This window comes from Erinaceus europaeus, chromosome 18 (genome assembly GCF_950295315.1).
Source record: "Erinaceus europaeus chromosome 18, mEriEur2.1, whole genome shotgun sequence".
Taxonomy (NCBI): Eukaryota; Metazoa; Chordata; class Mammalia; order Eulipotyphla; family Erinaceidae; genus Erinaceus; species Erinaceus europaeus.
In genome coordinates, this window is record NC_080179.1 from 76,465,932 (window position 1) to 76,487,788 (window position 21,857).

At 45.6% G+C, this 21,857-nt stretch overlaps 1 protein-coding gene across 4 annotated transcripts in view; it reads left to right on the top strand.

The window, feature by feature from the left end:
• Positions 1–21,857, top strand: part of CCPG1 (cell cycle progression 1) — a 46,504-nt gene that overhangs the window by 18,318 nt on the left and 6,329 nt on the right. For 3 of the 4 annotated variants that reach the window (XM_060178206.1, XM_060178208.1, XM_060178207.1), the window contains exons 3-8: positions 2,051–2,171; positions 3,984–4,060; positions 8,596–8,800; positions 13,302–13,397; positions 15,825–16,076; positions 20,038–20,159. In XM_060178206.1, the coding sequence (XP_060034189.1) occupies positions 2,051–2,171; positions 3,984–4,060; positions 8,596–8,800; positions 13,302–13,397; positions 15,825–16,076; positions 20,038–20,159 (873 nt within the window). The remainder of the gene's footprint in view (positions 1–2,050; positions 2,172–3,983; positions 4,061–8,595; positions 8,801–13,301; positions 13,398–15,824; positions 16,077–20,037; positions 20,160–21,857) is intronic. The other variant, XM_060178209.1, reaches the window with a different exon arrangement.

A 21,857-nucleotide genomic window follows, 5' to 3' on the forward strand; every position in this document is an offset into this window, starting at 1 on the left:
TGCTTAAAAAACAAAAAAGGGAAAGGTTGGGCTGGGGAGGTGGCTCCGTGGTAGATGCCACTCGTGAGTCCCTGGGTCCAGTTGTGGCCCTGCATGAAATATTCTGTGGTGGCGGGGGTGCCGTGAGGGAGATGCTGGCCTGGATAGTGAGCGCGACATGCCATGTGCTCGACCCAGACTCGAGCTCAGCTTCCACTGCACTGCACTGTGTCTCTCTCTGCCTTGATAGAAAGAAGCCTCTTGGGAGGCGGGCGGCAGCGCAGCGGGTTAAGTGCAGGTGGTGCAAAGCACAAGGACCGGCGTAAGGATCCTGGTTCGAGCCCCCGGCTCCCCACCTGCAGGGGAGTCGCTTCCCAGGCGGTGAAGCAGGTCTGCAGGTGTCTGTCTTTCTCTCCCCCTCTCTGTCTTCCCCTCCCTCTCTCCATTTCTCTCTGTCCTATCCAACAACAACAACAACAACAACAACAACAATAACCACAACAACAATAGAAAACGACAAGGGCACCAAAAAGGGAAAATAAATATAAATAAATATAAAAAGATAAACGGAAAGAAGAAAAGAAGTTGCTCCTCCTGTTTTTTTCTTTGTGGTAAGAGCAGACAGAGAGGAAATCAGCACTGCCCCGCTGCGCACAAGCTCCCCTGGTCCTGGCTCATGGCGACATTTGCGCTCTACCCAGTGTGCCATCACCCAACTCCTATAATAAAAAAGATCTTGCAAGGGAAGTTTATTAAACTGGTGGATTATTTTAACTATTTAATTTTTAAAAAATGTATACATTACTGTAAGTAGTTATTTACATGTAGCTATTTCTCTGAATAGGCTATCAGTTTGAATTTTTTTAAAAGATTTTGCTTACTTATTAATGAGAAAGATAGGAAGAGAGAGAAAGAACCAGACATCACTCTGGCACATGTGCTTCAGGGATTGAACTCTGTACCTCATGCTTGAGAGTCCAAAGCCCTATCACCGTGCCACCTCCCGGACCACCACAATTAGAATTTTTTTTTAAGCAGAGCTCTGCTCATCTCTGGCTAATGGCGGTGCTAGGGATTGATCCTGGGACCTTAGGTGCCTCAGACATGAAACTCTTTTTGCATAATCTCCTCAGCACTATTTTAACCTTTAATATTTCTGTGAGGGATAGAGAGCAGGAGGGACTAAAACTCTGCTCAGCCCTTGCATATAGTGATGCTGGGCATCAAACCTGTGGCCTCTGGGTATCCGAGGCCCCTGAGTAAATCTGAATTCAGGGACTGAGACTTGGAACGCACCATAATAACTGGCTAAGTGCTTAGCCTGGAGCAGCTCCATAAATGCTGAGAAGCAACAAATAACAGGAACAGCCAACTGTGAAAATGTCCTCTTCAAATTTATTGTTTGGTCTTACAAAATCAAGTAGCTAGAGATTGAGCTTTGGAAGTGGCTACTTCTGGGCTCCTTTTTCTTGTGCTCCTAGGATAGTTTTCTGAACTAAACTGAACGAAGGGTAGACATGTAAGATACTATTCCCTTTTTTTTTTTTTTTTTTTTGTCTCCAGGTTTATCACTGGGACTTGGTGGCTCACTAGGAATCTACTGCTCCTGGAGGCCATTTCTTCCATTTTGTGGCCCTTGTTTTGTTGGATAGGACAGAGAGAAATCAAGAGAGGAGGGGAAGACGGGGAGAGAAAGACAGACACCTGCAGACCTGCTTCATTGCTTGTGAAGCGACCTCCTGCAGGTGGAGAGCCGGGGGCTCGAACCGGGATCCTTACGCCAGTCCTTGTGCTTCTTGCCATGTGCGCTTAACCTGCTGCGCTACCGCCCGACCCCCACTATTCCCTTTTTATCTGGCAGTATTTGAAATTTCTAAACAAATATACTCATTATGGAGGAGAGAGAGAGAAAACCAGAGCATCACTCGGGCACGTACTATACCAGGGATCGAACTCAGAACCTCATGATTGAGAGTCCAATACTTCATCCACGGTCCCTTCTCCTCTGCCCCCACCACATCTAATTATTTGAGCAGGAGGTAGACGATCTCTGATGATCTCTCTCCCCTAGGGGTCTGATGTCGAGATGGTGAATTCTGAACACGGCCCAGCCCGTGACCGCTGTGAGCTCACACCAGAATGTTCACCCTTAGAGCAAGAGGAGCCACAAGAAGTACAACTGGAGCAGGGAGGTGAGATGTTCTGTCACCTGATTTCTTCCCTTATTTCAGGACGTCTGAGCAGCATTATCAGTCTTGCCTTCTTTCTGTCTGGACTGCTAGCCTTTCTAGCTAATGCTCAGGCCTTCAGGCTGCGGAAGGTCTAGGCCACAGCGTGGATGAAGTAGGCAGGCCCGCAGCGCCCACTGGCGAGGCTTGTCCAGGGCTTTGTCTGTTGCATCTGTAATACATGTTTGACCCTCTGGGCGACTATTTGATACTGTATGTGTAGCCAGCAGCTAAATACTCTGACACTTGATGAAGATGTTCTGTATAGAATCGTTCATTACACAGCATTTATTAAACAGATAGATAAGAAGAGACGCTTGCAGTACTTGTCTCACCATTTGTAAAGTTTTCCCCCTGCAGGGGGCTTAAACCTGTGGGTCCTTGAACTTGGCGATGGGTGCACTGAACCAGGTCACCACTGCCTGGTCTTTATTAAACTCTTCTCCGGTTGTCATCATGCTTCCTTAGTTAGAGATGGTGAATAACTGCTGTATTGTATTCATATAACATGTACTTCCCATGAGATTTCTCTCTTTTTTTTTTTACTTTACTACATGATGTACTTTACTACACAATGTATGGAGAACTGTAATGCTCACATCATTAATGAAAACTCATAATTTAATTTAATTTAATTTAATTTATGAGAGGGATAGGAAGAAAGAGAAAGAACCAGACTTCACTCTGGTACATGTGCTATCGGGTATTAAACTCAAGACCTCATGCTTGAGAGTCCAACACTTTGTCTACTGCACCACCTCCAGGACCATTTTTTTTTTTTAACCAGAGCACTGTTCAGAACTGGTTTATGGTGGTACGAGGGACTGAACCTGGGAATTTTGAAGCCTCAGGCGTGAAAGTCTCTTTGCATGACCATTTTGTTATCTATCCCCTCCCTTGATGCAAACTCTTATATTCATAATTAAATTACTTCCTAAATGTTTACAAATCACATTAAAATGTAAAAGTTATTCAGGAGAATGAAGTAAATGTGTGAAGGCTAGAAATATAATACCTGTTAGTCTTGTTTTCAACCCATGTGTTGATAACTGTTCTCAACTGACTACTAATTGTCATCTGTCATAGGTTAGAGATCTCTTAGTCTGAGAGCTTTAAATGACTCTCCCAAAAGTCATATCTGTTTAAAAAAAATTCCGGACTTCCTCAGAACTCCTGTGCCCAGGTTTATCTTTGTTGGGAATTTTCTCAACAGATTTTACTGTTGTTCTAGGGGACATATAATTCATTTAAAAATGGGGGGAAAATTTAAACCATCTCTATATAATTCTTTTTGCATGAGGATGACTGAACACTTGATATATAGTCTGAGCCTTGTATACAGCTATTTGTTTATTATGTGTTTTAATATTTTTTAACTTCTGTTAGCATATCATTTGTATTATAGAAAGTGCATGATCAGATATCTATTAAGGTTTGCACAAACACCTTGAGTTACTGGGTTAATAAGCATTTTGATATTAGAAGGGATAGATGACGCTACATAGAGATTATAATTTTGAAAACTTTAATGATTTCAGCTCTTAAATGAGCTTAGTTCAGTCTCTAGTATTATGCCCTGTTCATTTCACATAATAATATTTGAAATAGGGTTTTTTGTTTTTAGCTATAGTAGAGTGACTGTTCTAATAGTCTCTGACATTTGATTAAATCCACTCCCAACAATTTGGCACATACAGTTGATGTACTCACACGGAGTATGTGTAGACTACAGACTGATGATGCAAGTGTAATTGATTGATTTTTGCTTGATGTCAGAGAGCAGCCAACGTGGCCCAGAGTTATCGGGGGACGCCGGCTACCCAGCACTGGAGGAAGTGAAGTCAGCTCTTGAGGTAAATACGCTTGTTCCTTGCATAGGCATTGTTCTTTAGTGGAAGCTAATAGAGACTGCTATTTCTCTCTCTCTCTCTTTTATTGATTTATTATGATCAACAAGTCTGTTGGATAAGAGGGTACAATTCCACACAGTGCTCATCCCCAGAGCTCCATATCCAGTCCGCTACTTTGACAGCTTCCCTATTCTTTATCCTTCTGGGTTTATGGATGCAGGATCATTATGGGGTGCAGAAGGTGGAAGGTCTGGCTTCTGTAATTGCTTCCCCGCTGAATATGGACGTTGACATATTGATCCATACTCCCAGTCCGTTTCTGTCTTTCCCTAGTGGGGCAGGGCTCTGGAGAGGTGGGGTTTCAGGACACATTGGTGAGGTCATCTGCCCAGGGAAGTCAGGTTGGCATCATGGTAGCATTTGCAACTTGGTAGCTGAAAAGCATTAAGATATAAAATAACAAATTGTTTAATAATTAGGAACTTAGAGGTAAGAGTATAGGGAGTTGGGCATCCTCTTATCTTCATCCTATCACTTCTCCCCCACTGGGAGTGTGGATCAAGGTTGTTTATGGGGAGCAGAAGGTAGGAGTTCTGGCTTCTGTATAAGTACCATGCTAACCGATTGTGCCGCTGGAGCTCCGAGTTCTGGCTTCTGTAGCTGCTTCTCCGCTGAGCACGGGTGTTGACAGGTGGATCCACAGCCCCAGCCTGTTTCTATCTCTCCCTAGTGAACCAGAGCTCTGGACATGCGAGGGTCCAGGACACACTGGTGAGATCATCTGCCCAGAGAAGTCAGGTGGAGTCATGGTAGCATCTGTAGCTTGGTGTCTGGAAGGTGGCATGCCCTAAGTTGAGACAAGATGGTTAATGAACAAGAACCAGAAAGTAGGATCAGAGTAGATGAGATTAGGGATTTTAGGGTAATAGTCTTTTCTTTACTGAGTGAACAAGTTATCTCCAAGCTCCCTATTTGTTGTTACTATTATTACTATTTTGCAGAGTTGGGTCTGCGTTTTTGGTTGCTTTTTCCTTTTAGATAGAGAGGCACGACCACACTGGAGCTTCTTTCTGTGCCATGGTACCTCCCATACAGCGTCACAGCTCAAATCTGTGCTGTGCCCATGACAAGGCATATACTACACCTGATGCGCTATCTCGAGCTCTGGCATAGGCTGCGCTGGCGATGGGACCCAGAGCCTCACATGTGCGAGCACTCTGCTGAGCCTCTTCCCTGGCTGCTCAAGCTTCTGTTTCCACTTGTTTATTTCGGCTCCTGTCTGAACTGTGAACAGCTCCTGTGAGACTGATTAGTTTGTTTTACCAGAGCACTGCTTAGCTCTAGCTGTGCTTGTGTCAGGAACTGAACCGGGGACTTGAGAGCCTTGGGCCTGAAAGGTTTTTTTTTTTTTTTCTGTTTTACATAGATATTATGTTATCTCTCAGCCCAGGGTTGGCCAGTTTTAAGTTAAAGTTAGCTTCTCTTTTGTCCACATTAAGTCCCTTTTTAAGTAAATTTTTTTTCATTTTAATGAGAGAGAAAGATAGGAAAAGACCAGGGCTACAGAAATATATAGTTATACAAAAAGACTTTCAAGCCTAAAGTTCCACCAAAGTCCCAGGTTCAGTCCCTAGTACCTCCACAATTTAGAATTGTGAGCAGTGCTCTGGTTGAAAAAAATAATTAAAAGTGTAAGCAGCCCCCCACCCCCAAGACCAGAGCTCTGCTCTCAGGGCATGAACCTAAAATGACAGTTAAATTTTAAAGCTGAGAACAAAGGACACCCGACCTTCAAGTATTTCACTTTGTGATAAAACTAGTGAGCTAGATGATCTTTGTTAGCCACTGCTGCTGAACTTTAGTAAGGTACATAACCAGGAGAGTTGAATCAGTTTGTTTTTATAAATTTCTTTATAGGGAGTTAATGGTTGACAGTCAGCAGTAAAATAAAATACAATAGTTTGTACATGTGTAACATTTCTCAGTTTTCCACATAATGAACCAGTCTTTGTATTGGCACCCACAATAGAGCTGTACCTGAGTAAGCCTGTGCGCTGGTAAGAAATAAAGCGTCTTCTTTTCTTGGTTATCGGGTCATATACTTGTTGTTTTTAGATTTATTTATTTAGTAATGAGAAAGAAAGGGAGAGAGAGAACCAGAGCATCACTCTGGTATGTGCAAAGCTGGGGATCAAACTCAGGGCCTCATTCTTAAGAGTCCAACACTTCATCCTACGCCACGTACAAGTTCTATTAGTTAAGCTCTGGCAGCCCAAGAGGGAGGTAGGTATAGGTTAGTGTATTTCTGAGAGCTGCCATGGGTTTTATGTTTTCCTTTCATCTCCCCACACCCCTTTGAGGAGACTAGGACCCCTACATGCACACTTGACTCTACCACTCCTTGAATGAGGACACTAGGACCCCTACATGCACACTTGACTCTACCACTCCTTGAATGAGGACACTAGGACCCCTACATGCAGACCTGACTCTACCACTCCTTGAATGAGGACACTAGGATCCCTACATGCAGACCTGACTCTACCACTCCTTGAATGAGGAGACTAGGACCCCTACATGCAGACCTGACTCTACCACTCCTTGAATGAGGAGACTAGGACCCCTACATGCACACTTGACTCTACCACTCCTTGAATGAGGACACTAGGACCCCTACATGCAGACCTGACTCTACCACTCCTTGAATGAGGACACTAGGACCCCTACATGCAGACCTGACTCTACCACTCCTTGAATGAGGACACTAGGATCCCTACATGCAGGCCTGACTCTACCACTCCTTGAATGAGGAGACTAGGACCCCTCCATGCAGACCTGACTCTACCACTCCTTGAATGAGGAGACTAGGACCCCTCCATGCAGACCTGACTCTACCACTCCTTGAATGAGGACACTAGGACCCCTCCATGCAGACCTGACTCTACCACTCCTTGAATGAGGACACTAGGACCCCTACATGCAGACCTGACTCTACCACTCCTTGAATGAGGACACTAGGACCCCTACATGCAGACCTGACTCTACCACTCCTTGAATGAGGACACCAGGATCCCTACATGCAGACCTGACTCTACCACTCCTTGAATGAGGACACTAGGACCCCTACATGCAGGCCTGACTCTACCAGTCCTTGAATGAGGACTCTAGGACCCCTCCATGCAGACCTGACTCTACCACTCCTTGAATGAGGACACTAGGACCCCTCCATGCAGACCTGACTCTACCACTCCTTGAATGAGGACACTAGGACCCCTCCATGCAGACCTGACTCTACCACTCCTTGAATGAGGACACTAGGACCCCTCTATGCAGACCTGACTCTACCACTCCTTGAATGAGGACACTAGGACCCCTACATGCAGACCTGACTCTACCACTCCTTGAATGAGGACACTAGGATCCCTACATGCAGGCCTGACTCTACCACTCCTTGAATGAGGACACTAGGACCCCTCCATGCAGACCTGACTCTACCACTCCTTGAATGAGGACACTAGGATCCCTACATGCAGACCTGACTCTACCACTCCTTGAATGAGGACACCAGGACCCCTACATGCAGGCCTGACTCTACCACTCCTTGAGTGAGGAGACTAGGACCCCTCTATGCAGACCTGACTCTACCACTCCTTGAATGAGGAGACTAGGACCCCTCCATGCAGACCTGACTCTACCACTCCTTGAATGAGGACACTAGGACCCCTACATGCAGGCCTGACTCTACCACTCCTTGAATGAGGACACTAGGACCCCTACATGCAGACCTGAATCTACCTCTCCATGACCAGCTTTTCTTACTCAGACAAGAGAGGGACCTGGAGCTGCTGAGGGTACTGTTGCACTGCCATGTGGTGTTGGAGCTTGAACCTAGGCATACACCTGACAAGGTGTGCACTCTGCTTGTGCTAGGCATACACCTGACAAGGCGTGCACTCTGCTTGTGCGCTGTTTATGGCCCTGATGGCGTTATCAGACAGATGAACTTGCTGTTGAGTGATCCTTCCCTGTTGTACAGGACTCATCTCTTTCTTTTTTTTTTTTTTGGCTTCCGGGGTCATTGCTGGGGCTCAGTGCCTGCACCATGAATCCACTGCTCCTGGAGGCCATTTTCCCCCCTTCTGTTGCCCTTCTTCTTGTAGCCTTGTTGTGGTTATTATTGTTGATGTCATTTGTTGTTGGATAGGACAGAGAGAAATGGAGAGAGGAGGGGAAGACAGAGTAGTAGAGAGAAAGACAGACACCTGCAGACCTGCTTCACCACCTGTGAAGTGACTCCCCTACAGGTGGGGAGCCGGGGGCTCGAACCGGGATCCTTACGCCGGTCCCTGAGCTTTGCGCTGAACCCACTGCACTACCACCTGACTCCCAGGACTCATCTCTTTTATCTCCATCCCAAATCACCATACTTTCAGAATCACATCCTATTGACTTGGGTCGTACATGCTTTGAACTGTGTGGAAGAGAACAGCCCTCAAATGATGGTTGGACTCACTATCTCTGAACTTGTGATCCCTCAGGGAGAGGAGGAAAAGTCTCTTGAAGATCATGTTTACTTCGGGACTGTTAGTGACGATTCTGATATAGTGACCCTTGAGCCACCCAAGTTGGAAGAAGTAGGAGGTCAAGAAGATGCTCCCATCACTGAAGAAGCACCGAGTCTGCAGGACTTCCACATGGGCTCCTCCTCCAGCAGCCAGTACACATTCTGCCAGCCCGAAACGGGTAAGGGCTCGGAGCCTTGTTGTGAGGTCTCTGCCGACCACACAGGACATTCAGTCACTCGTCTCCCTGACCCTCGGTGTGGGTTTGGGATGCCTTTGAGTCAATCTCGAGAGATGTATTTGTAAGGACAACTATATCAAGCATCTGCTCTATCAGGCATCTGCTTCTGCTCTAGGGTCTTTGCTAAGATAATGAATACCATTTTTCAAATTTAGAAAATAGTTTGTTTATTTTAATGAACGAGAGAGAGATACAGAGGGAAGGACGGAGAGAGACACACACACACACGCACACACACCAGAACACTGATCAGCGCTGGCTTGTGGTGGTGCTGGGACCTTGGAAACTCAGCACTGAAAGACAGTCTTCTGCATCACCATTGTGCTGTCTCCCCAGCCTAGCACAGGCCATTTATTTCTTTCTGTGTGTTTAGCTATGGCCTCACACCTGTGTGCTGTCACTGCCTGGGCCACTTAATCCATCAGATAGCAAGAGGGAGAGACACCACAGTCCCCCCAAGGTGTCTGTGCCAAGGCATGTGCCTACCCACCGCATGCACTCTCTGACCATCCAACTGCCATTTCTTTAAACATTTCTTTTTTTTTTTAAATTTTTAAAAAATATTATTTCCCCTTTTGCTGCCCTTGTTGTAGTTATTGACGTTGTTGTTGGACAGGACAGAGAGAAGTGGAGAGAGGAGGGGAAGGCAGAGAGGGGGAGAGAAAGACAGACACCTGCAGACCTGCTTCACCGCCTGGGAAGCGACTCCCCTGCAGGTGGGGAGTGGGGGGTGCCATTTCTTATCATTACGGGTATAAATAGCTTGAAAGGAAATCGCATAATGTTTCAGACACTTCAAAATGCGCCTGACACTCATTAGATTCTTTTTAATTTTTATCTATTGGATAGAGACAGCCAGAAATTGAGAGAGAAGCAGGTGATAGAGAAGGAGGAGAGACATTCACCACTTGCAAAGCTTTCCCCTTACAGGTGGACACCAGGGTCTCGAACCCGGGTCCTTGCGCATCGCAACACGTGTACCCAAGTAGGTGCACCACCCCATCAGATTCTTTTAAGAGTAGATAATTCCCATTACAGCTATGCTAAGACTTTCATAAGAATGGTACAGATTTTATTTAGTTTTTAAGATTGATTTATTTATTTGGGGAGGGGGAGAGAGAGAGAGGGAATGAACATGAACTAGAGCACCACTCTGACACGTGATGCTGGTAACCAGACTCTGGAGGGAGAGAGAGAGAGAGAGAGAGAGAGAGAGAATGAACATGAACTAGAGCACCACTCTGACACGTGATGCTGGTAACCAGACTCTGGAGGAAGAGAGAGAGAGAGAGAGAGAGAGAGAGAATGAACATGAACTAGAGCACCACTCTGACACGTGATGCTGGTAACCAGACTCTGGAGGGAGAGAGAGAGAGAATGAACATGAACTAGAGCACCACTCTGACACGTGATGCTGGTAACCAGACTCTGGAGGAAGAGAGAGAGAGAGAGAGAGAGAATGAACATGAACTAGAGCACCACTCTGACACGTGATGCTGGTAACCAGACTCTGGAGGGAGGGAGGGAGAGAGAGAGAGAGAGAGAGAGAGAGAGAATGAACATGAACTAGAGCACCACTCTGACACGTGATGCTGGTAACCAGACTCTGGCCATGTGCTTCCTGGGCGTGACACTTGACCCACTCACTCTACCGCTGCCTGGGCTGCTGGCGCATATTCTGCAGTACAGACTGGTAGAGGTGTCCGTAGATTCAGTGGTTGCCACTCAGAACCTTGCTGAAGAACTGCCTTAGCTCATCGTTTACTTTAGACTGGGTTATGAAGTGTGCCTACGTTAAGTCGTGCTGCTGCTGCTGCTGACCCCACTGCTCCGGTGCCCGCTCTGTATGCACATGGCCAGGCCCCAGCCAGGCCCTTTTCCTTTCTCCCTTTGCCTCTCTCTGTCTGTGAAGCTTCAACAGCAACAGCAAGAATCTTAGTGAGATTTTTCCTTTCAGAAGGTAAATTGTAAGTTACAGAGCTGATAAAGTAAATCTTTTATAATTTCTTGGCTCAGTTTTAGGGCCAAAATGATAAAAAAAAAAAAAACAACAACAACAAAACCATGTGAATACATTAGTGAAACTGTAGAAGCAAACCTCTTTGACTAGCCCAGAATTTAACTTACAGAAGTGTGATTTACCTAAGACTCTTTGTAGCACCACTAGTGATTCCGAGGGCTTCCTGATTCGATGCGTAACAAGAGCAAGCAGTGTAGTTCAGGCCGCAGTTCAGGCCGCTTTCTGATCTTCTCGTGCTGTAGTAGTCACACTTGCCAGACTTCAACAGTGGAATTTCTATTACTCAAGTTTAAGTTCAAGTTAAGGAAGTTTAGCTGTGTCATATAATGGTGATTTTTATTTAACAATATCAGTAGTTAGCCTACAGACTAAAACTTTGAAAATACTTTAACCATCTAAGTGCTCCTCTGGGATTCTGTTTTCATTGTGACAGAGAGAAAAGGGGAGGTGAGTCCCCACTCCCTGCCTCCACAGGTGGGACTGGAGGCTCAAACCTGGGTCCTCACACAGGACAACATATGTGCTCTTCAGATGTGCCACTGTCCAACCCCTTCATCTGGAGTTCTTACAGGGGTTTTCAGCCTGGGATGGAAAGCATACACGGGCCATTTATTTGCAGGGATAGACAGCATAATAATTATGCAGAGAGGCTCCAAGTCCCAGATTCAGTCCTCTGCACCACAATAAGCCAGTGCTCTAGTTAAAAAAAAAAAAGACTAAATGTACTATAATTGATTTTAGACTCAGTGTCATTTTGTTCTATTTATCTGCATCTAGGATTTGTGCTAGATTCAGACAGTTGCCCTTCCTTCCTTCTGTTTTTTCTTACCTTTTTTAAATTGAGCGTTAATGCTTTACAGTGCAGTCATTGACACATGAGTGTAATTCCATTATGCACCAGGACCCCGAAGTTCTCTCTCACTCCTCCCTCCCCAGAGTCACTTGCTTTGATGCAGTACACCATGCCCGGTCCCCTGTTCACTCTGTTCTCTCTCCCTGTCCCTGTTGATTAAATCCCACTTATAACTGAAATGATTTAGTGTTTGTTCTTCTCTTTTGGTTTATGTCACTTACTTATATCTTCAAATTCCATCCAAGATGATGCAAAGGAGATGGCCTCATCATTTTGAACAGCTGGTAGTGCACCATGTGTATATATACCAGCTCTTTTTAGCTGCTCATCTGTTGTCAGGCATCTGAGTTCCTTCCAACTTTTGGCAATTACAAATTGCATGCTTTTTTTTTTTTTTTTTTTTTTTTTTTAAGCACTGCTCAGCTCTGGCTTATGGTCAGTCAAGGCATTGAACCTGGGACTTTGGAGTTTGTCATGAGAGTTTCTTTATATAACCATTATGTTATTTCCTCCTACATCTCTCTCTTTTTTCCTCTCTCTCTCTCTCTCTGCTAAAGACAACAGATACTGGGCTTATTTGAGAATATTTGTGGGCCAGGTTAAGTCATACTGAGACAAGCTGTATTGTAGAAGTCTCCAAGCAGACATAGGAAAAAAGAGGCTTTGATGCTAGTAATGTGTTTAAGAAGCTTGTACACTTTAAAAAAACATTGACTTTTCAGGGCTGGGTGGCGGCACATCTGGTATAGTACACACTCCCTGTGTTGTCACACACGAGGGCCCAGGTTCATGTCCCCAGTCCTTACCTGCAGGGGCAAGCTTCACAAACTGAGAGCTATTTCAGGTCCCCTTTCTCTCGCCCCTACGTCTTTCCATATGTATATTCCCCTCTCCTCTCAATTTCTATCTCTATAAAACATAAATAAAAGCATAAAAGTAGGAAAAAGTGGCTGCTGGGAGTGGTGGATTTGTTAGGCAGGCCCTGAGCCCTGGCCTCCAGACTGGAGTTTCTTTGTTTTTCATTTGGGGTGTAGAGGAGAGAGGGCGAGAGGGTAGACACCACAGCACTGCTTTACCATCCGCGGAGCTTGTGGGTGCCACTGCCAGGTCTCCCATGTGGTGCTGCAGTTTGAATGCCGGATCTCAAGCTTGGAAAAGTGGGTGCCTACTGGGTGAGCTGTTTCCCACCCCCATTCCCAACTGGGTCATTGTAGCAGTGAACTTCCCGCTATTTAATGGCACGTGCTACTCCTTCCGTATTACTGACTTTGCCCAAGAAAGCAAAGATTGTAGTTATAGGGAAATTTACAGCTTATATATGGTTTTTTTTAAAGAATTTATTTATTTATTCATGAGAAAGATAGGAGAGAAAGAATCAGACATCACTCTGGTACATGTGCTGCCAGGGATCAAACTCGGGACTTTATGGTTGAGAATTCAATGCTTTATCCACTGTGCCACCTTCCGGACCACTGTTTTTATAAAAAGACAATTAAATAACATGTTTAGTGTTTTCAATTCTTTTGTTCTTTATAATAAACTTTGTATCTGTTTCCTGTTTATAAAAGAAAGGTGGTGGGGGAAGCTGTGGAAGATTCCAGAATGCATAAGGGGCTGGGATGACCGGCTGAAACACCATGTTCCTAGCCAGCTCGCTTCCCCAGGTGGTGTGACCAAACCTGACCGACTTCTTTAGAGCTGCGTGCGCCCACTTTCACTGCACAGTGCTTTCCAGAGCCTGTTGTCTGCTGCAGGTCTCTAGACAAGTGTTCAGAGTGGGTCTTGTAGTGAAGCCGACTAAACTCACTGCATGCCTGTGCATTGTTTGCATCTTGACTATGAACCAAGTCAAATCTTTACAACCAAAGTCTGCCGGTCATGAGCTGTATGGGCTCAGAAGGATGGAAGCATCAGCTAAGGATGAGAATGGATTGTTAATGGGTTAGATGGACTTGTCTGCTTCAAATATGAAGAAGACACTATATTAGGGGGCTGGGCAGTAGCTCACCAGGTTAAGCGCACATAGCGTGAAGCACAAGGACTGGTGTAAGGATCCCGGTCAAGCCCCTGGCTCCCCACCTGCAGCGGGGGTCACTTCACAAGTGGTGAAGCAAGTCTGCAGGTGTCTATCTGTCTTCCCCTCCTTTCTCAATTTTTCTGTGTCCTATCCAACAATAGCAACAACAACAGTGGGGGGGAAGATGGCCGCGTGGAGCAGTGGATTTGTAGTGTAGGCACAGAGCCCCAGCAATAACCCTGGAGGCAAAAAAAGACACTATATTAATGTAGACTTGAATATACATTTACGGGATTTTAATAAATCCCCATCTCAATACAGTCAGAAATCTAACTTGAGTAGCCCTACCATGATTGCCTTAGCATTACTTCATGCTTTGCATCTAATCTTTCTGAGGAACCTTCATTTGTTCAGCAGTGCCTTCTGTCTTTGAGTTTGTTGTACTTGTGAAAGTTACTGAACCCTCCATGGCCCATCGGGTTTTTTTTTGTTTGTTTGTTTGTTTTATTATATTTATTTATTGGATAGAGACAGCCAGAAATTGAGAGTAGGGGGAGGGAGATAGAGAGACACCTGCAGCCCTGCTTCACCACTTGCAAAGCTTTCCCCCTGCAGGTGGGGACCAGGGGCTTGAACCTGGGTCCTTGTGCACTGTAACGTGTGTGCTCAACCAGGTGCGCCACCACCTGGCCCCAAGGCCCATCGTTCTAAAGTATCATCTAAGCAGCTTTCTCTGTGGCATGGATAATACTGTCTTTGAAGACTGTTTTGCTGTTTTGAAGCATGATTATGTTGTGTTGTTTTGGGGCGCTTTTGGATCCAATCCAAGTTGATGTTTTATCCTAACCTTCAGTGCTTCCCCCCTGCTAACCAGTCTTTAGAAATTTTCACCAAGTCAGTTTATCCTGTGTCAGTATCCAGTTTATTAATAAATGGAAACAGTTGAGAAATCATACAGTTGAGAAAATTGAAGATCTTTTTTTTTTTTTTTTTTTTTCCAGTAGAGATGATTCCAGAACTTGAATTTTCTTTTGGAATCCCATTCCAATTTGTCTTTACTATTTTCATAAAGAAGGTGGCTGTTGTGTGTGTGTTGCATCCTCATGCTGACATATTAGTGAGAGGACAATCTGTAGCCCCCTAGTAAGAGTGGCGGTCAAAGGGAAGGGCTCATCCCGCCTCTGGAGACCTGTGTTACACTATAGAGCTTGAACCTTGATCATGAGCTCAGAGGATAAAAGTGGAATTAGAGACCAGATTCACCCTAGGAAACTTCTGGTAGTTGTTGTACTTGGAAAGTTACAGTATTTTTCCTTGTTCCATTAATAGCTGAGCTTAAATTACTTTTGTTTGAAATTGAATGAAATGATAGAGGACTTTCCCCCTTCCAGAAATAGTTTTTATTAACAGCTTTATCAGAAAATTAATTTAATAGGCTATGAGGACTATTCTAATGGTATACATTACAAGGGAAGTAAAAAAAGCAGATAACTTGTCAGAGGCATAGAATATTATTACAGATTCTTGTCTCCCACCCTTGTAAGAAATCTTTTTTAAAAATATTTATTTATTCCCTTTCGTTGCCCTTGTTGTTTTATTGTTGTAGTTATTGATGTCATCATTGTTGGATAGGACAGAGAGAATTGGGGAGTGGAGGGGAAGACAGAGAGAGGGAGAGAAAGACAGACACCTGCAGATCTGCTTCACCGCCTGTGAAGCGACTCCCCTGCAGGTGGGGAGCCGGGGGCTCGAACCAGGATCCGTACGCCGATCCTTCCGCTTTGCGCCACGTGTGCTTAACCTGCTGTGCTACCTCCCGACTCCTGTAAGAAATCTTTTATAGGATAACAAAAGGGAATAAATAAATAAACATTTGAAAAAAAAATCTTTGATGCTTTGAGTTTTGTTGATGGGCTTAAATGCTTAATGGTTGTGTTTGTGTTTTGCTTCTGCTTTTGGCTGAGGGTAGAAAGAGGCACATAGGGGTGACTGCCACTGACAATTCTAACTCATATTTACTAAAGAAGGTCCTCTAAAATCATTAATATTTGCATGGTTTTTCTCTTTGGAACAGTATTCTCATCTCAGCCTAGTCAGGATGAGTCCAGCAGCGATGAGACCAGCCATCAGCCCAGCCCTACCCTTCGACGGCGCCGGGCCAAGAAGAGGCCTCTTTCTGGCTCGGACTCTGAGGAGCAGCTACTTGCTGAGCAGGAAGCCGGTCCTCCCGAAGGCCCATGCAGACGCCCGTTCAGCAGCGGCCTCAATAAGTGTGTGATACTTGCCCTGGTGATCGCCGTCAGCATGGGATTTGGACATTTCTACGGTGAGAGTTTGAAAAGTGTGTTTTTCATAAGCTTGGGACAGAAGCGTGTGCTCACAATGAGGAGTTCTGGGGCAGCGTTCATCTTTGCCTTGGGGTATTCAGCCTATTTGAACCTCAGTGTTTTGTCCAATATTTTATTTATTTTATTTTTGAGAGAGATGCAGAGAAAGACACAGAAAGAAACACCAGAGCCCTGCACAGCTCTGGCTTATTGCGGTGCGGGGGATTGAACCTGCGACTTCAGAGCCTCAGGCAGGAGAGTCTTTGCATAACCATTATGCTGTCTTCTCAGGGTTCTCACCTGGAAACTTGGGACTGCTCTACTTTCTCACAGAGCTGTCTTCTTCATTCTGGCCTAATCTGAACACTGGAAAACTCCAAGGGCCAGGACACAGTGGCAGAGTGAGGCCCTGGGCTGTCACCACTACACATTTCTCCCCCCACCTCCCACACCCCACTGATGCCAGAGCCCATTGGAATTTCCCGTGCATGAAGTCAGTCACTTAGCCAAGGAGGGGCCCCTCCCATGGTACCTGGTTTGTCAAAGACATGGGCAGAAGAATGTGCTTTCAAGCATTTTAATCATTTGGACTGGAGGGTGAATGGTTTGCAGTACAGCTGTTGGCACATGGGGAACCTCTCATCTCCTCAGAACAGCCGACCGCAGAGCACTCACACCCTTAGTGTAGCCCTCCACCATCATGCCCCAAGTCCTCCTCCTCCTCCTAAATCCTCCTTCCCCAGAGTCCTTTGCTTTGGGGAATACACCACACCCAGTCCAAATGTTGTTTTGTGTTTCCCCTTTCTGTCCTTGTTTCTTAAGTTCCTCCTACAAATGAGATCACCTGGTATTTGTTCTTCTCGTTTGGCTTACCTTCCTTAATCTTCCTTTACTTGTAAATGCTCCATATATTAAATAAATCATGGGCGGAGTTGGCTTGTGTAAGTATTGATAGGCTGCCTTGCTCCTCAGAGCACAGCAGAATGTCACTGCACACTACCCGGGCTTCAGCTTGTGCTCGGTGGCTAGAGGGGACCTGCCTGACATGGAAGGAGACTGGCCAGGGTTGGCAGCAGAGATTGACTGGGCCGCTGCGGACTGATTTGGAGGACAGAGGGTCGAGCTGGGCACACTGGGACAGGACTCTGCTTTGCCAGATGTGCAGTAACGGTCGAGCTGGGCACCCTGGGACAGGACTCTGCCAGATGTGCAGTAACAGGGTCGAGCTGGGCACCCTGGGACAGGACTCTGCCAGATGTGCAGTAACAGTTGAGCTGGGCACACTGGAACAGGACTCTGCTTTGCCAGATGTGCAGTAACGGTCGAGCTGGGCACACTGGGACAGGACTCTGCTTTGCCAGATGTGCAGTAACAGGGTTGAACTGGGCACACTGGGACAGGACTCTGCTTTGCCAGATGTGCAGTAACAGGGTCGAGCTGGGCACACTGGGACAGGACTCTGCCAGATGTGCAGTAACAGTTGAGCTGGGCACACTGGAACAGGACTCTGCTTTGCCAGATGTGCAGTAACAGGGTCGAGCTGGGCACACTGGGACAGGACTCTGCTTTGCCAGATGTGCAGTAACAGGGTCGAGCTGGGCACACTGGGACAGGACTCTGCCAGATGTGCAGTAACAGTTGAGCTGGGCACACTGGGACAGGACTCTGCTTTGCCAGATGTGCAGTGACGGTCGAGCTGGGCACCCTGGGACAGGACTCTGCCAGATGTGCAGTAACAGGGTCAGACCCGGCTCCAACCGCATTGAACGGAACTTGGGTGCTGTAGCGCCTTTGGCGCTCTGCCTTTCTGTCTTCTTTGTCTCTGTCGAAAGTAAACAAATAAATTCACTCTTGCTGGCTAGGCAGGTGAAGATACGTCTTTAAACATACACAACAAGTCAACTGCAGATTCAGATCTCTAGCGTATTGTTTTGGGTCATTTCCCAGTGAGAAAAACAACTAACCCAATCAGCGGTTTGAAAAGCAAGTTAATATTTTTGTTTGTGGGGGGGGGCTGGGCAGTGGCGGACCCAGTTGAGAGCGCGTTACAAGTGTAAGGACCAGGGTTTAGGCCCCCGGTCCTCACCTGCAGGTGCTGAAGCAGCGCGGCGTCTCTCTGTCTCTCTCACCCTGTTTAGGCCCCCGGTCCTCACCTGCAGGTGCTGAAGCAGCGCGGCGTCTCTCTGTCTCTCTCACCCTGTTTAGGCCCCCGGTCCTCACCTGCAGGTGCTGAAGCAGCGCGGCGTCTCTCTGTCTCTCTCACCCTGTTTCCCTTTCTCTCTCAGTTCCTGTCTCTATCCAATAAAGACATCTTTGTTTTATTCCAAAAAAATAAATAAATAAAGTGCAGACGGTGGCACAGGGAGTAGAAGAGCAAAGCAGACTGGCCTGCCTGAGCTGCCGGGCCCAGCGTGCACCGCGCACCCTCAGCTACAAGTTCCTCGGCTCACTCTCACTCTGCAGATGATACAGATGTGCATTTCAGGATATGTTTGTTCTTAAATCAGATTCTCTTACGCTAATATTGAAACTGTTTTGGCTTTTTAAAAATTTTTATTTATTTTCCCTTTTGTGGCCTTTGTTGTCTTTTTATTGTTGTAGTTGATGTCATTGTTGTTGGATAGGACAGAGAGAAATGGAGAGAGGAGGGGAAGACAGAGAGGAGGAGAGAAAGACAGACATCTGCAGACCTGCTTCACCGCCTGTGAAGCGACGCCCCTGCAGGTGGGGAGCCGGGGACTCGAACCGGGATCCTTCAGGTCCTTGTGCTTTGCGCCACATGCGCTTAACCCGCTGCGCTACCGCCCGACCCCCAGTTTTGTTTTTTCTGTAATTGACACTGGGGCATCACTGCTTGAGACAGAGAGAGGGAGAGGCCATGGCAGGAAAGCTCCCCCCAGGCCGTAGTATGTCCTGTGGTGCACTCGGGACTTGAACTTGGGTTGTAAATATGCGGCAGAGCAGCACTCCTAGGTGAGCTGTTGCACGGCTCTCTCTGGGCTTTTATAAATCAAAATGTCAAAGAGGCTGTAAACCCTAACTACATGATAGTTGTTAACCAGTAACAGATCTGTAATTTGGCAAAAGTTTTATCTCTGCTCTTTTCACTATTAAAAGCATTAAAAACATTATTTTAAGCAACAGAGGGAATGAAAGTAGCCGACGACTGCGTCCTTTCACTACCAAGCTGTGATGTCTTGACGGGACTCAGTGTCTGCAAGGCTCCAGGCGGGTTCAGTATCGGGCTGCATGTGAGACAGGTAGCAGCATGTGTCTTGACAAAGAATCTTTGATTTGTAGGGTGAAAAAGAAATGGTTTTCCTTTCATTGCTTGCGGAGAATCCCACTACAGACACAGCCAGCACAGAACCCATAAAATGTTTGGCTTTGAGAGTGGCGGGTAGTCACTTTGAGTCAGTTATTTCCCTAGCTATACTTCCTGAGCTGGTGTATATCATTTAGAGAAAAATACAGTGAGAAGAAAATTGGCATTTTTAGTTCCATTCATTATTGATTTATAACCTGTGAACAGACCCCGTGCTTTACCTTTTCTGCCAAAGAGGGGCTTTGAAACTCTGTGTATCTCAAAGATACCTCAAAAACGGCAACTTGAGCCTTCAAATTTTATTTATTTTTATGAATTGCTTCATTAGTGTGGTGGGACTGGATTGTTTTAAACAGGATAATGAATTATGTAAATGTCCCTAAAATAGTCTAAATAAAATGTGTCTTTAACTGCTCAATCTGATTTATGTTACAATGGACAGCTAGCTGTCATCTCTGAGTGAGTGACATGATGAGATGCTACTACTTTTTATATAAGGGAAATGCTGATACTCTGAGGAAACTGATGCTGTCCAGATGAAGTAGTTAGATATTTGTAGATTAAATGCTTTATTGTATTTAAAAATAATTGGTAATCATAATATTATCTGCCCCTAATAAAAATCTCATTTCTAGGCACAATTCAGGGTCAGAAGCATCAGCAGTTAGCCAGAAAGATTCATGAAAGTGAACTGAATTATGTGAAGGATTACCTTTCTCACTGTCAACAGGAACAAGAGTCTTTTACCGATCATAAGGTATGTACTCCGTGCAGGGGAGAAAGCGTTCTGGTTATGCAAAGACTTTCACACCTGAGACTCCAAAGTCCTCCATTCAGTCCCCCACATCACCATAAGCCAGAGCTGAGCAGTACTCTGGTGGGGAAAGACACACACACACACACACACACACACACACACACACATACACACACACACATACATATATACATACATATATTACTAACAACTTGAATTAAAAAATAATTGCTAGTCAAGTTACTGTGCTGTGGAGCTTCAAGTCTGTACAGATTAGTTGATGATAATGTTGACAGTTGTTGAGCAGTTGCTGTGTCCTGTTCCTCTTGCCAGGCTGCCTCACATGGCTTTGCTCATAAATTTCTCCCCATAGCCCTTTGAGTTCAGCAGTAATACTGATGTCATTTTGTGGATTAGGAAGAAGTTTTAAGAAACTTGCCTAATTCAGCTTGATCGGATTCTGTTTATCTAACTCTAAAGATGTTATTCCTAAGCACTATATAGAGTTCACATGATACTGACTGACACATGTAAAACATTACTGTTAGATTCTTCCTTGATTAAGGGACGTAATTGGCTAGTTCTCCCCCCACCTCACCCCCCGTTTCTTGTTTTTTAAGAAACAAAACAAAAAGCATTTCCTTTTGAAGTGGTCTTAGTTTTCAAGAGTGCAAGTGTTTTAGAAATACAATTTCACAAATTTATGCAATTAACACCACAGTAACCATAGCACTGACCCCTCCTCCAAAGCCCGTCGCACCCCTACTCTGAGAACCCGTTCCCCCACCGCCTCAGTCCTCTCTGGAAACCCTCCTCCAAAGCCCGTCACACCCCTACTCTGAGAACCCGTTCCCCCACCGCCTCAGTCCTCTCTGGAAACCCTCCTCCAAAGCCCGTTGCACCCCTACTCTGAGAACCCGTTCCCCCACCGCCTCAGTCCTCTCTGGAAACCCTCCTCCAAATCCCGTCGCACCCCTACTCTGAGAACCCATTCCCCCACCGCCTCAGTCCTCTCTGGAAACCCTCCTCCAAAGCCCGTCGCACCCCTACTCTGAGAACCCGTTCCCCCACCGCCTCAGTCCTCTTTGGAAACCATGATCTTTCAAACAGGACAAAAATTTTTGAAGCTTCAAGTTATCTCTAGCTGTAATTTTGCTATTTTCCCTCACCTGTGGATTAGAGAAGGTCCTGCCTAAGTTCAAAGAGCTTTCTCAGGAGAAATTGGAGATGTATAGTCAGAAGACAGAAGGCCCAGTCCGTCAGTCCTATCTTGTAAACAGGCCTATAAACAGTCAAGCTTCCATATGCTCAGGTTAGATGCTCATCAGATGTATATACAGTCCGAAGACAGAAGGCCCAGTCCGTCAGTCCTATCTTGTAAACAGGCCTAATAACAGTCAAGCTTCCATATGCTCAGGTTAGATGCTCATCAGAAGTCCCCATCTCTACTTTTTTTAAAAAAATAATTTATTTCTTTATTGGGGAATTAATGTTTTACATTCAACAGTAAATACAATAGTTTGTACATGCATAACATTCCCCAGATTCCCATTTAACAATACAACCCCCACTATGTCATTCATCATCTTTCATGGACCTGTATTCTCCCCACCCACCCACCCACCCCAGAGTCTTTTACTTTGGTGTAATACTCCAATTCCATTTCAGGTTCGACTTGTGTTTTCTTTTCTAATCTTG